At 43.5% G+C, this 16,701-nt stretch overlaps 1 protein-coding gene across 1 annotated transcript; it reads right to left on the reverse strand.

Moving 5' to 3' along the window:
* Window positions 1-1,586: 1,586 nt before the first annotated feature.
* Window positions 1,587-16,631, reverse strand: LOC118411701. The gene is made up of 26 exons (XM_035814180.1): window positions 16,126-16,631; window positions 14,923-15,035; window positions 14,166-14,583; window positions 13,638-13,736; window positions 13,286-13,385; window positions 12,796-12,917; window positions 12,216-12,296; window positions 11,843-12,022; window positions 11,450-11,645; window positions 10,966-11,137; window positions 10,407-10,579; window positions 10,071-10,135; window positions 9,199-9,470; window positions 8,253-8,389; window positions 7,226-7,340; window positions 6,523-6,934; window positions 6,264-6,362; window positions 5,995-6,094; window positions 5,737-5,858; window positions 5,450-5,530; window positions 5,020-5,199; window positions 4,465-4,660; window positions 3,745-3,916; window positions 3,076-3,251; window positions 2,643-2,707; window positions 1,587-2,362 (listed from the first exon to the last, which is right to left on the reverse strand). Exons 2-26 carry the CDS (start codon window positions 15,031-15,033, stop codon window positions 2,040-2,042), a joined length of 4,167 nt encoding a protein of 1,388 aa, XP_035670073.1. The 5' UTR covers window positions 15,034-15,035; window positions 16,126-16,631; the 3' UTR covers window positions 1,587-2,039.
* Window positions 16,632-16,701: the final 70 nt, after the last annotated feature.

Below are 16,701 nucleotides of genomic sequence, written 5' to 3' on the forward strand. Positions count from 1 at the left end.
CCGTCCGAAGACTCGCTATCACGGCAAACTCCCTTCCACAGCAAACTCCCTTCCACGGCAAACTCCCTTTCCCGGCACAAGAGAACATAGTCAACGTTGAAAGTCGCGGACCAACGCCCCCCCCCCCCCAAAAAAAAACCCAGCCCCGTTCCAAAGACTGCAAGGGAGTCTATGTACTACCCTGCATGCCGTCAAGAAGTGCATACTAGTAGCCTACGAAGACTAGAAGACAACAAAAGACCAGCCGGCATTCTATGACATACAAAAGGCACTCGCGACTTCAACCTATCATACACACGCACAAACACTAATAAAATTGTCTTCTTTCAATATGAATAAATATATGGTGCTATTACAGAATAAGAAATGCGAGTAAGAAACTGCCGAATAAATGGGGAGGGGGGCAAAATCCAGAAGGGGGGGGGGGGGGAGGGCGTCAGATCTCTCGACGCCACTTTCCATGACAAAAGGGATGCACTGGGTGAGGCAGACCGGGGAAAGATAATTAGGTGGTAATTGGCCGCTAATGTATGCATATTCCGCCAACAAACAATGCAACACACGACTCGTGTCCTGTTGTGTAAGGTTGTTTCAAGGCAATCTGTAAGGGTATTTCAAGCCCTTTACGCGTCCTGCACACAGAAATGGTTCGTTTCCGCGAGATTCTAGGACATGTAAAGGACTGTACACGTCTCGTTTGCAGGCATGAAACCTCCGGATTTTGAAGGACATGTTTAATTTCCAGGACTGTGTAATTCAGTTTCCATCCTGGAAATGAGGCTTTTCAGGCAGTGGATCCATAAAACGGTTTTCAAGGTTTGACGCATTTTCTTCTATTACAAACAGATGAGTTGAAATTGAATCAACACGAGACTGTTTAAAACGTGGAACACTGACATTTAGTGTTCAGCACGCCACTGTTGTCATTGGAAACCGGAAAGGGCCTCCGAGCAGATATTGGGGAGACAGATCGTAGTGTTTCCTGAGTGACAGCCTGACTTGTCTGACAGTAACTCACCATATAGGTAAATGGACACTTACGTAAAAGGAAAAAAGTGTTATCGATAAACAAATGCTAGCAGTAGTGCCCACAGATATCCCGGAACTAATCATTACAAACAAGACAAGGTGTATACATGAATACAGGTGGCGCTTCGACAGGCAGACATGGGCTCCTCCAATTGATCCTTTTTATATCAACTCGCATCTCAAATGTTATTCTACATGCATGTTTAGATGTCTATAAGCCTATATTGGAAACTGAACATCTATTTTGAGGCTAATATCTAGTAAATTTTCACATGTTACAAGTCGTGACTAATAATAATACAAACCTCATCAGGGCCTAATCTGCAGTGCCGCATCCAGCCGCGACTAGAAAAGTGGCTAAGGAGACCGTCAAAGTGCCAAATTTGGTATTTTCCTAAAGGGTTTTGTTCTAAGACATATAATGAAAGTATGACAATATTCGGCAGATAATAACACGGCATATTCGGTCATAAAGGACGCATTTTCTTTGCAGTTTACCGATAGCAGTGTCCAAATCTCATTGCAATGTTCTTGTGAAACAACTCAAAAACATGAGAGACGTTCACTGAATTTTTATTGCTGAGAACTCTCACAGTTGTGTTACTGTTAAAATCGCATCATTAATGTTGTTTCTCTTTTAAAGCATACAGCTTACTTATGGACAAATCCTGAAATAACAAGCGTAGGAGTTGATTTTGCTTTTGACAAACATACATTTCATAAATCCATATAAACTTCCAAACTCAAAGATGTCACAAACATTCCAGCAAAAAAAGACAATGAAGGGTAATATTCATTTAGAACAATACCGTTAACATTTCTAACACCCCCAGCCATACTTGGTATGATCCGCTATATGTATATGTCAACTTTTCACATTACACAATAGTCTCACCGGTCAGAAAATGTATATAAGTCATAAGTAATAGAGATTACCAATGTTACTTGCTTGACAAAATAAAGTTTTGTAAGGCATTCAACGGAACTAACATAAGTTGTTAAACAACTTTTCATATAGGAGTAGCAGTCTCGCTGCTTTGCTCAGCACCTCCGCCAGATGGCGTCACAGTAACAGTAGGTTCCTGTGATCCATATAGCCGTGCCAGCTTGGCGTGAGTTACGGTGGTGTTGAGTGGGGGCTTGTAGGACCACAGCGCCAGGCCGAATCCGACAAGTGATATCGCTTGCCAAATAAGAGCGACCATGAGGAATTTGTAGGCCATGCTTTCTTTGTCGTAGATCCAACAGGAGCCGCGCTCTCCGCACTTTTCCTGCCACACCAGGCAGGTGCTGTCGATGATCTTACCGAAGACTATCGGACCGGGAATGCTACCTACATAACAGTATACATGAACACAGCAAGTGGGTTTGATTAATGGATTGGTTGACGTTAATGTTGTGAACTGTAAATGGCAGATATATGACACATTCTATGACCATAGTTCACATGTTAACACGTCTGTCCTCCTTGCTGGACGTTTTCATCTTGTCTGTGAAATTGTGCCCAAATGGATAAATTTAATTCCACTCGTGACGAAGAGTTTGTTTTTGTGTGTTTGTGAACACCATCTCTGAACATTTCAGTTTGTTTCTGTGGGGAGGGTGTTACTTACCGAGGAATCGCAGGATGATGGTTTGAACACCCAGAGCAAGGGACCGCTGGCTTTCTGGAACACACCTAAAATAAGATCATATAAAGCACTGAGCAATTGTGTATACAGCGCAGCAACCTAACGTTTCAACTTTTTAATATTCGTAATAAACTATCAACAAACTGTCCTTGTCACTGAACTACTGTATGATTATTCCCATACTGTCATGTATAAAGACAACATACAAACATCGTATGTTAGGAAGTTTCTACTGAAAGCTGTACGTACCCCCTTCTTGGTTGAAGTAGTTTTATCGTTTACCCGTCATTTTTAAAAACAGACATGTAAGTCTATACCATATATCTTGTAAGACAAGCTTTGCTGACACGACAAAATGTACAGTGACTTTCGTATAGTTAATTATAAACTATAAAAAAATATAGAGTAGTATGACCTGAGAGTAGCCCCGGTAGCTGCAGGTATTTCCATGATCGTCACGACCATGAGTAGGAAGAACAGGAAGAGGAAGACAGACATGTTTCCACAGGAGGGGGAGGGGCACGGCTTCTCGTGGGCGTCCTGACTACCGTCTGTCGTGTTAGTGGACACGCAGCTGCAATTCGTGTAGCGCTAACGTGGGGTGAAACAAGAAATGCTTTTTCTAAAGCTGGTCACACAAGCTAACATAATGGTGAGGATGAAATGCTGTCTGTGTGCCGAACTGGAAGGCACCCAGGCATTGCGCTTGCGTGGCAAAAACACAGGAATCATGTCAAAATGATTAGAATGAAGAAGCTCAAATACTGCCGGAGAACACATCAGCATTATAAAAGCCGGACTATTGTATGATGAGACTCACTGTATTTTATGAAAGGACACAAGCATAGTACATACATGTATCACTACAAGTCAGTGCAAAGTCATACTTGTCGTAACATAGGTTTCCGACAGCAAATTTACTGCGTCGAACAAACCTCAGCTGTGGTGTGATTAAAAATTTTTTTCATGCATCCTTGTTAATGTCAATGATATGTTCTGCCATAGCATTGCTTAACATCCTTGGACAAAACGAAATCTTGCGACAAATGTGATCATAAATTTAGAAAAAAAACTTTTTCTTCACCTTTATACCGTTGTCGTCGGCACTTTCTCCGGTGCACCCGGCAAAACACGGGGAGAAATACTGCACGTTGTTTGCTCCACAGGTGGGGACCAGGAACGCCGTCTTGCAGTTACAGTCGGCATTGCAGGTGTCAGACAGGTTCGTACTAGTCATCGGTATGTCATTGGTCAAGCTGCAACAACAAAATCAATAATGGAGCTTCGTAGAGCCAACATACCTGTCCCTGGTGCACACTACCCATCCAAAGGTAAACATGCCTGTCCTTGGTACTGAACACTATCTACACACAGATGAACATGCCTGTCATTGGTACTGAACACTATCTACACACAGATGGGCATGCCTGCCCTTGGTGCTGAACACCATCCACACACAGGTTAACATGCCTGTCCTTGGTACTGAACACTATCTACACACAGATGGGCATGCCTGTCCTTGGTGCTGAACACCATCTACACACAGGTTAACATGCCTGTCCTTGGTACTGAACACTATCTACACACAGATGGGCATGCCTGTCCTTGGTGCTGAACACCATCCACACACAGGTAAACATGCCTGTTCTTGGTGCTGAACACTATCTAAACATAGGTAACGTGCCTGCTCCTGGTACTAAACACTATTAACACAAAGACGCACTTGCCTCTTCATGATACTGAGCAACATTCAATACATCTATCCCAGAGAAAATGCCAACAAATAACATTACAGTACACTAACTTGTTTTGGTAAGGTACTGTGACACCAGCGAATGACATGCCAGGGCAGCTCAGTAACAGTGCGAAGTCCAGGATGAAGCCAAGAGCGCCCCCTATCATCACCAGCTTGATCATCCCCGGACACTTCAGCTTCAACTTCTTCATCAGCAGCCCGCCCAGCACCGACCCTACTGCGGCCCCGGGGACGATCGCTGCACCTACAGAACGAATCGCAAAGATGAAAAAAAAGTGCTAAACATTGCATTAAATGCAAATCAGGAACTTCAGTGAAACTATGCTAAAACATATCACATTACCAACAGTTGTTATGCAGTGTTTGTAGTCACGTGTCTATCACGTAGATATTTAGCCCCGTTTTCGATGGTTAAACCTTTTTGAGTTGACACGTAACTTTGAACTTGGTCTTTCATTACAGTGACGTAACTATAACATTGTTCGCATGCCAATTTATGGGTAGTACTCTTCCAGGTTTAGCCAACCGGTATGGTGAAAGTGACATCACTCAATGAGAGCGTTATTAGAAAATTGAACGGAGGAGAAAACTTTTTTGTCTTACCAAAAAGCGTTGAGGCCCGCCCTGACGGCTGACCGAACTGCATCTGCACGAACTTGGGTCCGAAGGCGGCGAATGTTGCGGACAGGAAGGCCTCAAAAGCGCCGCCTATGTTGATCAGCATGAAGGTGGGGTTTCGCAGGAGGAGGAGAAGAGCTGTAGGGAAATCTCGCCAAGTCTTCCCTGGATGGGCAAAAACGATATCCGTACATTACTTGCTTCAGATACACATTATACATGTTCAGAACAGATAAACGTAATCACTGTATTGCCTTACAATCACCAAATACCACTTATCATGGAAGCTCATCTGTGTCTGTGTGTGTGTGTGTGAGAGAGAGAGAGATGTTATTGTGTTATTTTTTCTAAAGACTATCAACAAGCAAATAATACAATCTTAGGTTTGTCACTACTATATTTAAAGAGTGGTTACCAAACTCAGGAGTCGATGCGATGTCCTCTCCGCCCTTCTGGTGGGCTTCAGACCGCTTCTTGGCGTTAATTTCAGCAGCACCTTTGATATTTCATAAAGTGGATATGGGTTAAATGATAAGTGTGTAAAGGTGCAGATAGAGCTTTTTCGTTGAGACTATCAAACACGATAAAAAAGATAAAATCTCACAATTAGCAATGCCATTCTCTGTTATGGATGTGATAATCAATGCCTTCTTCCTTTCAGTGATATAGGTTCATATATAAAGAAAAGTGGCATATATTTACCTGGTAGTTCCTTAGGATACCCAGCCAGTGGTATACTAACCGCCCAGGCCACGGCTGCGCACACAACAAACCCGATCCACCATGCACCCACCCACCGGGGGTCATCTGGGGTCAACTCGGACCTGCCAAGCAGCAAATTAAAAAAAGGTATAAAACTTACATATATATAGTATGACTGAATTCATGACTGTTGATCTATACTGATAAAAAAAATAATAGTACATTAGCACCTAAACATATGAATTGATTCCAACTTACCCGTCGTTTCCTTTGTAGATGTCAGTAAAGAAGTCCAAGAGTTTCCCGCCGAAGAAATAACCGGTGGCAGGACCGAAAAAGGCGCATGCGTAGAAAATACCTGCAATGGCGTCGAAGTGTGGTAGATATGTGACATTGCAGTTTATAATCAAAGCTTACACCACAAATGTCATTAACGTGTTAGGTTTGAGTTCCATTCATTATCTACTTTTTTTTCATACTTGGTATACACTATCCGTGCAAGAAAAGAAGAGGTTCATATAACATACCTATGTACAATCCTGAATTCACCGTGTCGACATTTTCATCCAGGTAGGAGACACCAATGGTGTAGAGCGGAGTAGCTCCAAGTCCGTGTATGAGTTGGGCTAAATTTGGGGGCAGAAACAAAAGATTTAAACAGACTTTCCAGTTACAAATCTTCTGTGAAGAGATAGTTAACGCTATTCCTGTTCTTTATTTTCTTAGGTATTGTGTAATCGGAGAGAAAGTACATTTTTAGCATCTATACATTCTGTTTGTTCTTACCTAAAACGAAGATATAAAAGTAGTTGGAAAGGTTGGTGTTTTCGTTGCAGTCTGTGTCGGTGGCGTTACCCTCCGCAGCACAGGTATCCTCGAACCCCGCCCCGTACATGTACCGTCCCGTAACAAAGTGGGGAATGGCGAAGGTCAAAGAACCAATTCCTAACACAAAGACTCCCAGAGACAGCCATTTAGGTTTGCTACCCCCTGTGCTGGCGTGATACGTCACGAACAGAGCCAGGACGGAGTAGGCTACGTCATAGCTGCCCTTGATGACGCCGAGGCTGAAGCTGGGCAGGTCGAACCGTTTCTCTATGGACGTGATGCTGACGTTCACCAGCCCGTTCACACTCGTGCCTTGCACGAAGGCGAACAGGCACACAAAGAACAGTGCACCTTTGGAATTGTTGAAGATCTAAAAATATGAAAATAAGGTACTTAGACAAATACTTGTGCATCATGTGTATGGAACATAGAGAGAAGTAAAGTAAAGTGTACATCCGCGAAAACAATATGACAAGATGTACATCCATTAAGATCTGAGATTTTAGCTTTCTTCATCAGGGTGGAATACTATTACGTACCGCATGTCGGGGCTACGGCAAATAGAATGTGACTAAGACTGCACCGTACCCCTGTGGCTGTGAGAACATTAATGGGATACTACAAGCTGTTACGAGAAACTCTCAAAAAGCTGGAGTTTCACCTGTAACCATGCCGGGCGAACTGCTCCCCATCCACACAGCAGGTCATCCCCTTCTGCTGCGTCAACTTCTACTGTCGGCTGGGACTCAGGTTCTCCGTCTGCGGTCTTACTGGGGCTGAACAACACAGAACTCAGTATCATCCCCTGTCTTACAAACACACACATACTAACACAAACACACACGCGCGCGCGCGCGCGCACACACAAACACACACACACACACACACACAAACACACAAACACACAAGACCAGCTATGCACAATATATGGCTCCCTTTATATCAAGTAACTATAGCTTGTGCCAGTATTATTTTAAATGTAACGTTAGTATTGAAGGTCACCAGGCAATGGTCGACTACTTTATAAATGACGTGACCTTTCAGCAGGCTGTAAACATGTGACCATCCGTAAAATTGGTACACTACCAAAAACTAAACCTGCCTGAAGGTATACTAAAAATTATCAGACAGGGTAGTTTTTTACATGTCATTTAAGTATGTGGGTTTAACTTACACAATTGACAAGTAGTTGTTGAGACAGTAAATAAACGTCGCGTTGCCACTGAGATACCTTCTTTTTCAATGTTGTCCTTTAATTTGTTCAGTAAGCGTATCCTTCCATTTGCTACATACAGTCAAACCTGTCTATAGCGGCCACTCAAGGGACCGGACAAATATGGCCACTATAGACAGGTGGCCTCTGTATAGAGGTGGCAACTTGTAGATAAAATACCCAAGGGACCCACACAAAGTGGCCTCTATGGACAGGTGGCCCCTCTGTAGAGGTGGCCCCTAATACAGGTTTGACTGTACTTATACTTTGCTACATACGTATAATTTGCCATTCCAATCTAAATTTAGTTCCAGACACAGAAGGGTGCATAGAATTTCTTTTCATTCTAAACTGAAAATCAGTTATACAGAGAACAAAATTAGATGTTGCTTTTGTACACAATCCGTGAGCACACGGGTAACCCGCCTTCTGATCTGACATGGGTCACTGAACATGACTGCGCTAGTTTACTTACCGATACCGGCTTCCCTCCAAAGTCTCGTATTCCGGCATCGTTAAAGGTAACATCGGGTTAAGTTCAGAAACACGCGTGCAGCTGCGCTCTTCCCCAGTCTTGCAACTTCCAGCTCTCCGAACCTTTGCGTGTTGGTGCTGTCTTCACCATGAACAGTCCCTGCGCACGAGAACTGTTGCAGCACTCACCATGTTTGGGTCTGATCATTAGCTTCTACGTGTTCTGGGAAACCTGTTGGACAGGCTTGTAAAGATCTATTCACTCGTCACTAATTACATCAGACGTTCCTCCCACACCAATGAATACAGTAGGACATGTATGGCACAGTCACTACGTAATAGGGGGCTTTGAGTTAAACTCGGTGCCTCTGACGTTTAAGTTCCATGCGTTTAAATATAGAAAAATATTAATTATATATACTAAATATGAAAAGTTCTACGAACAAAAAAGACCAAGACTGATAGAAATAAAAGCTTAAGAATATAACCAAAATGTGTCGGGAAAGTTCCCTATAATGAGAGATAACGCCGGTCGGACAGACAGACAGACAGACAGACAGACAAAGAGATAGTGAAGTAATAATTGACAAAGGTTCCAATCACCAAGACTTTAATTGCAGTAGATGTAGTTCTACAACATTCACTATTGGAATTGAATGCTAGTTAATCTAGATTCGTCTATTGGCACTTATCAACTAACGTTATCCTTATATATACATACATATACATATACATATAAAATATAGTAAGTGCGCCTAAGCTTATGTGTACATACCAAAAAAAACGCCACATACAAAAGATGTACATAAACAAACTAAATCTATGGTCATAACTACCGGCCTTACTGTATATACGCTCCAGCAAAGTACAGTGTTTAGTACTGTGTACATAAATTTATATACTTGTTCAAATGTATAATCAGGCATGTGCTCTGTGAATTCGTTTTAAAACTTTGTGACTTCATACAAAGGATTTTCTGGGTGTCCTTCAGAATCTGAACCTTTCCCCGCAGCATCTTTGACCGGTTTGTAGGAGAATACAGCGAGGGCGTAGAAAATGACGGAGGCAGCCTTGACGCCTAACGCGATGTAGAGGATGTTGAGAGTCAGGGAGTTGTTATCGTAGATCCAGCAGGCACCCTCCACCTCACAGATCGTCTGCCGCAGGAGACAGGCCTGATCAATCACAAACCCCATCAGGATCGGGCCCGGTATGCTACCTGTAATACACAGCACACGATGGGGAATATCAGCTTTGCTTTTATTGAGTGTCTGTGAGATTGAACTGTGTTCCGAGACCTCTTCCACACTAAACTTATCTTCGGACAAACTTCTGTCATACATAGTCAATTGCTATACCACAGAGAACATACAGTTATTCTGTCATGGGAATGAAACTGTGGCCACAATTATGAGAATTTGGCAGAAATAAAAAAACTACAAGAAATGTAAAATGTATCTACTGATTCAAAAAAACATCTGAGAAGGAGAGTACATTGAAAAATGTGACTGGAGAAAACTATACTACTGGAATATAAACGCCGCCATTTTTCTATCTTAAAGTTTATATGTCTCCTTGTCCTATTTTCTGACTGTCCGGTAAATGATGGCTCTGTCCCAGGACGTCTGTGTGAGAAGGTCAACGCCCCTTTTCCTGTCAATCAAAAATCATTCCGCTCCACTTTTAGATTCAATAACTTTTCCGAGATTTTCCACTGTAGTCACATTACATTACATTGGGGGGGGGGGGGGGGGGGTATCCACATAAAAGTCACGTTTATGAATATGGCAATTTACCTAGTTTTAGGAACAAAACTCACCCAAAAGCCTGGCTACAACATTTTCCAGGCCCAAAGCGAACGGTCTCTGGCTATCAGGAACACATCTGAAAATGTGATATCAACATCATTAACAATATATCATAAATTCCAGGTGTCTTATTATCCTGCAAACCTACGCTTGTGTATTACAGTTCGGACTTGAGGTGAAAATGTAGCAGCAAATCTTCACATAAGACATGAGTGGATCACGGAAATGGGAATGAAACAAAATAAGACCAAAGAGGAGTAAAAAAAGAAGAAGATAAAGTCTGCTGATAGTCAATCCTTCCACAAATGGGGCCAAATCTAATATATCAATAAAATGATAAAACCAACCGCAGAGTAGCGCCTGTTGCAGGCGTCGTGTTTCCGAAGGTGAACACCATGATGAGGAAGAAGATGAAGAGAAAGACCGGCAGTGTTTGGCAGCTGGACGGGCAGTTCCCCACAGTAGCTTCCACTGCGCCCACTGTTTGGTTGTTCATGATACATGTGCAGTTTGTGTATTGCTGAAATACAGTTCATACGATGTGTAAACAAAGTAGAGAAACTAATGATCATTGAAAGATGACGACAGAGCAAATGTGTACGTTGTTATAAGTTACAGGTAAGCTTCGATGTTACAATCGTGCACTTGTACATCATCAGCTTGGTTGTTCCCAACTTGTTGCTGTCCTTTCTGGTAGATTCGTTTTGTTTAAACTTATTTATCGATATATATCAATGCCGAAAAAAGAACTTGTGAGCCAGCCGGCCTCATTGCTACTCAGCTTTGCAAAGCGCTCGAAGTATTGGCTTTTTATCGTAATCTTCAATTACGGAAATTTATTTTCGCTGTCCAAAGAAAAAAGGCATAGAACACGATATGCTGTGTCCAAGTATGTTTATATGTTACCATCATCCCATCAGCATCTGCCGTCAGTTCACCGGAACATCCCGCGTGACACGGCGAGAAGTACTGCAGACTGTCTGCTCCGCACGTCAGCTTTAGAAACTCCCCCTGGCAGTTGCAGTTCTTATTGCAGCTGTCTGTCAGATTTGATCTTGTCCATTGTTCTGTGATGGGACTAACGTTGAACAGAAGACCAGAGAAGTGATCGTCAGATATGGAGAAATAGAGATATATGAATAGATGGATAGAGATGGATAGATAAAAAGAGGAGAGAGAGTGTGTAACCAATGAATGTGTAGACGTTTCAGTCTACCAGCAGCATTCATTTTGTAAGCCGCTCCTGGATATACAATGTAAAATCACATCGACAATATCACAGTGGTGCTATTCTTGTTCAACCCGCTCGGGGGCGCCTTTGATACACGTGTTGATTGCCTGAAATGCGGCCATCAAGCTGATTCCTAACGTTTCTGTTTTCCATACATACCTATTTCCGTACGCCTGCGTGACTCCTGAGAACGGTATGTTCGGACAGCGCAGAAGGAAGACCAGTAAACACGCCATGGCGAGGACGGCGAACACCACACACAGTTTTAGCATTCCTCTGCAGGTTAGCTTCAACTTCTTCATCAGTGCGCCGCCGATCAGGGAGCCCAGTGCAGCACCGGGCACAATGACAGCACCTAGAGAGAACAATATGTACATTGTCTTTTTGACTGTACCATTCTCCTTTCCGCAATGCCATCATGCGGTTGGGAGTTCGAATGGCATTACGTATTGACGAAGATACAAAAGGCAGATACAAAACGCTCGTTGTGTCAGAAATTTAGCTTCAAATCTCTCAACAACCTGGTAAGGCTATTTAGAGAGTTAACGTTACCTGACAATATGGACGCTCGCCCAGACGACAGGTTGTACTGGTTCTCCACGTACTTTGGTCCGAAGGTAGAAAACGCGGCGACCAAGAACGACTCTGTGGCCCCGGACAAGCAGAGCAGCATGAAGGTCGGGTTGCACAGGAGGAGCTTCAGCGCGGCAGGAAAATCCCTCCAGCTCTTCCCTGTACAACATGGAGCGGGTTGGAACACACGATAGAAAAGTCATGACTACACATCCACATAGTAGCAAAGTTTCACCTGAAAGAGATATTCATGGCTATTTCCAAATTGATTTTATGATTTCCACAACAATTTTCTGTACCGTTGCATTCGTAATAATAAGAAAGTTTGAAAAGCAAGAAACACTTGACGCACCGAAATCTGGATTGGAGGCGATCTGTTCTCCCCCTCTCTTGTGAGCTTGAGATATCTTTTTCGCTCTGATCTCTGCCGTGCCTGAACAAACCAACAAACAAATAAAAGAAATAAACAAAGAGGTGGTACATGTATAATGTTATCCAGACATCTCTCGTCGGACCACATGTAACGACAGCAAATTTGATATATTCCCGAGATAGTCGTGGACATCGTGTAGATCTATGTCGAGGGTTGTTCTGCATCTGTCCCAGATTCGCTGTAAACCCACGTGCACTGTAACAATAGAATACCATTTGGCTCGCCCCTGGGGCGTCGCCAAAAAAGTTGCGATTTTTGTGACTTCTCGCAGTTTCCTTGGAGTGTGTGGATTCTCATAGATACCTAACAGGACTGCTTTGTGATGGGAGTAAAGGAGGTCGTCTACATCACCATTTTTTACAACCGGGACGATGGGCGGTATCAACTTCTGACGAGATTTGACCCATTGCTGACGTCACCCATACATAAAGCCATGTGTCCTTGGGTCAAAGAGCTGAAGATGGATTCCTGTGATAACATCTTGTTTCACCATACATACCAGGAAATTCTTTGGCGTATCCTAGCAACGGGACCGCGAGGACCCAACCCAGGACTGCGGAGATGACGAAAGGAATCCACCAGGCACCCACCCACCTCAGGTCAGCCGGGGTCAACTCCGACCTGCACGGAGACATAGGTAGAGAGAAGAGAGACGGAAGTAGAATTGTGAAAACTGTCAACTATCAAATGGATAACACATGTGATCACAAATATATTATATATAGTTGGCAATATGCACCATGACGTGGTAGATATCTGGCGTTACCACCTACGTGACAATGGCCTGCCATGACGGTTAGCTAAACCTAAAAATGCCTTTTAGATTTGGATTTGCAAACGAAATTATAGCCACGTAAATGTAACATTGAACTGATTATGCAAAAGTTAATTGTAAAAGGGTTCAACCAAACAGAACAACGGCTGGAATTTCAGGTGCAAACGACACTAGAATTAGGCGCGAAACGTCTGGGGTGTACGGCTATACGTACCCGTCGTTCCCGATGTCGATGTCAACGAAGAAGTCCAAGAACTGACCTCCAACCAGGTACCCTACGGCAGGGCCGATGGTGGCTGATGCGTAAAATATCCCTAATGCCCAAATAAAAGTAGTCAGAGATGGTAGACTTCACACCTGCTTTGCGGCCCTACCAGTCCCATAGGTGAGTATGTAAAACAGCACTATATATTGTGTCTATGGGGAATTACAAAAACGCATGCGCATAGACAAACACACAGACAAGTCCTAAAGACTTGGGTTGAAGTAAACACAACTCGTCAGCCATAACTATACTATCTACTAGCTTACAAAACTAGGTTAAGAAGAGCCGCTCTAAATCGTACCTATGTACAGCCCCAAGCTGACCTCGTCCACATTTTCGTCCAGATACGCCGGCCCGACAGTGTACAGGGGCGTGGCGCCAAGGCCGTGCAGGAGTTGAGCTGAAAGCCAAATAAAGTCCTTTGAGAATTATACGTGAATGTACCATAGGTATACACACGTCAAGACTGCAGGAATGTTGCGTTTTTTTTTCTGTGATCACCCGAGGAGCCTTACATTTCCAGTTTTACGTTTAGCTACCATCGTTAGGTTACTATGAGATAGGTTTGGCGTTTCAAATTGGGGGCATCCGTTGGGACAATCGTGTATCTGTCGGACATAACTCATCTGTTTTGTTAAAGAAACAATCATATGATGAAGACCGTCCCTTGGGCCGAATATATTTTTGAATGTCAATGACATCAATTGTAGGTAAGACAACAGCTTAAGACGTTACTATATGTATGTTGACTTTATACTATGCGTTCGATGCCATATTGTATATGCGTTTCTAAAAAACGTAACAGATTTACACAGTGCGCAATTTTCACCTAAAATGAAGACGCCCAAAAAGTACGACAAGGTACTCCCTTCCGCCGTACAATCCGTGCTGGAGGTGGCATTCCCGGTGACGTCACACATATCCGTGGTTCCCGACCCGTACACGTACGGTCCTGACGCGAAGTGTGGGATGGAGAACAGCATGGCGCCCGTCCCCAGCGCGAAGCTGCCAAACGCCAGCCACTTGGGTTTACTGTTGCCCTGCCCTGCGTGATACGACACCACAAGGGCCAGCACCACATACGCGATGTCGTAGCACGCGGCCACGATGCCGGCGTTGTAACTAGACAGTTGGAACCGCTTCTCTATGGACGTGATGCTGGAGTTCACGTAACCGTTCACCAGCATGCTCTGCACGAAACCGAACAACGAGATGAACACGAGCGCCCCCTTGGCGTTGTTGCACACCTGTAGATAAAAAAAATGTGGATGTGAACATTTTACAGGGAGGATATGGGATGACAATAACAGAAAATACACCACATTTCATTTGACATCATTTGCATGTACATACAGGCAAACAGACACGCACGATACACGCCCACGATACACACACACACACGCACATACAGCACACACACACTTGTACACACACGTATAGTGCACACACACACTCACACACACACACTAACACACACAGAGAGAGAGAGAGAGAGAGAGAGAGAGAGAGAGAGTAAGCGAGGAGAGAAGGGGGATGCCGACAACAATACTTTGCTCCCTTGTGTTGAGGTATTAATAAACTCTCACCTGAACACATGTTGGCTTGATGTTCCCCCAGCCACACCTCAGGTCTGGTGTGTCGTCTTTTGACAGGTTCATCTCCCCGTCTGTTCCCGGCTCAACCCTTGAGTCTGGCATTTCTATTCAAATTACAGTGGAATGAAACGGATCAACTATCGCGAAAAATAACAGGAAAGCAAGTCTATGAAACCATGAGTCACTAATAAGGGAAGTGGTGCAAGTCTACGTAAGTCACGACTTCCGGACTGGTGTTCCAGGCTGATTCAGTGCTGATGGCCAAAACGTAGTCCATGGGCCATGTCCCCAACAAAATTGGGTAACGTTACAGGTTTTCCAGTGCTGAGCTTGAATTCCATGGAAATTAAAAAAATCAACTTATACACGCCTTTATTATTGTAATTCAGTACACCACCGTCACTACTCAGCACGTAAAGAAATACGTAGTACAAAATTATGAAACACCTGCAAAGGATCTGTTCCACCTGACTAAACTTACATTGTTTTGATGGGTATCTCAAGGTTACGAGACGCAGTGTTTCAAGGCGACATGTTTATCTTGTTATGACAGTGACTCTTGGCTAAGAACTGAGCGAGGCCGGTGACCAGCGTCCCCATTTGAACCCCTTTGTCACCGGTCCTAAGTAAGGAGACATCGTCACCATTTTAAAAGCGACGACCTACTGTTCAGAATGCATCCATGTGAAACAGGACTAGGGCTTTCGGAGAAATAGGTGCAATTCAGTTTACTCTGGCTGTTGAAATATTTGGCCTTGGGGCTAATTCCAGGACTCGACAACTGTAAGCAGTAAACTGTTATCGTTAGCTCCTTCCAAAAACACATCTTATTTTGACGTCGTCTTTGAATAGACAAATGTATTTTTGTTTCCCACGTTTCTAACCGTTTAGAGGGAGCTTGATTTAAAAACAGGTCACTGAACACATTGTCACTTAAGGTCACAATGTGTCGGTCTGTACATTCCGAGTGCCATTCCTACGTCTTATACGTTCTTATATCTGCCAAGATCCTCCAAATAACATCCGATTGCAAACTTAAATACTCACATGAAGTGAATACAGCACAGACAGCGCCTCTTTGATATCAGTAAGTAGCCACTAGGTAAATACTGAACTAAATCTAGAGAATGTTTTCTTTGAACAGTGCAATGATAGACAGCACCTAGACAGAACATGACTGGAAAAACGTCTTACTTTGAGTCGAGTAGTGTTGTTTATCAATGTCAAGTCTTTTGTAGATACGTAAAGACAGGAGACAAATACTGATCGGTCGCCCGAGACTTGTCTGGTGATCTTTAACTCATCGAGTGGACAAAAATATCCACGGAAAACCTGTTTAGCAACATGATTATCTTTTACGGGTCAAGGGTCAATCTCTAAAGTGTGGGAGTGAGGGTATTATGGGTTAACCTTGGGAAGAGGACAACGTCCGTGGGCGGGGCTTATACTGAGTGTTGGAGGGTATGGATCGAGGTTGACTTTATACTATCGGACATAGATAAGATACATGTGAGTTAATCTACTGTTGAGATTTTGGTTTTAATGTCACTGATGATAATAATGATAACTGTTCTCACGGTGATTATAGGCTAAGCTGTTGGAGAACCCAAAATACTAACACTTGCATGCTGACTCGAAGGGCTGCATGCGCTATGGCTTTCACAACAAAACCGCTAGGAGACGCTGTAAGCTTTACGTCCGCCTGTCAAAAGCCATGAAAATCCATCCGCTCATGACATTCTTCTGAAGCCTGTTTACCTACAAACACAT

Source organism: Branchiostoma floridae, chromosome 3, assembly GCF_000003815.2.
Source record: "Branchiostoma floridae strain S238N-H82 chromosome 3, Bfl_VNyyK, whole genome shotgun sequence".
In the NCBI taxonomy this organism is placed as follows: Eukaryota; Metazoa; Chordata; class Leptocardii; order Amphioxiformes; family Branchiostomatidae; genus Branchiostoma; species Branchiostoma floridae.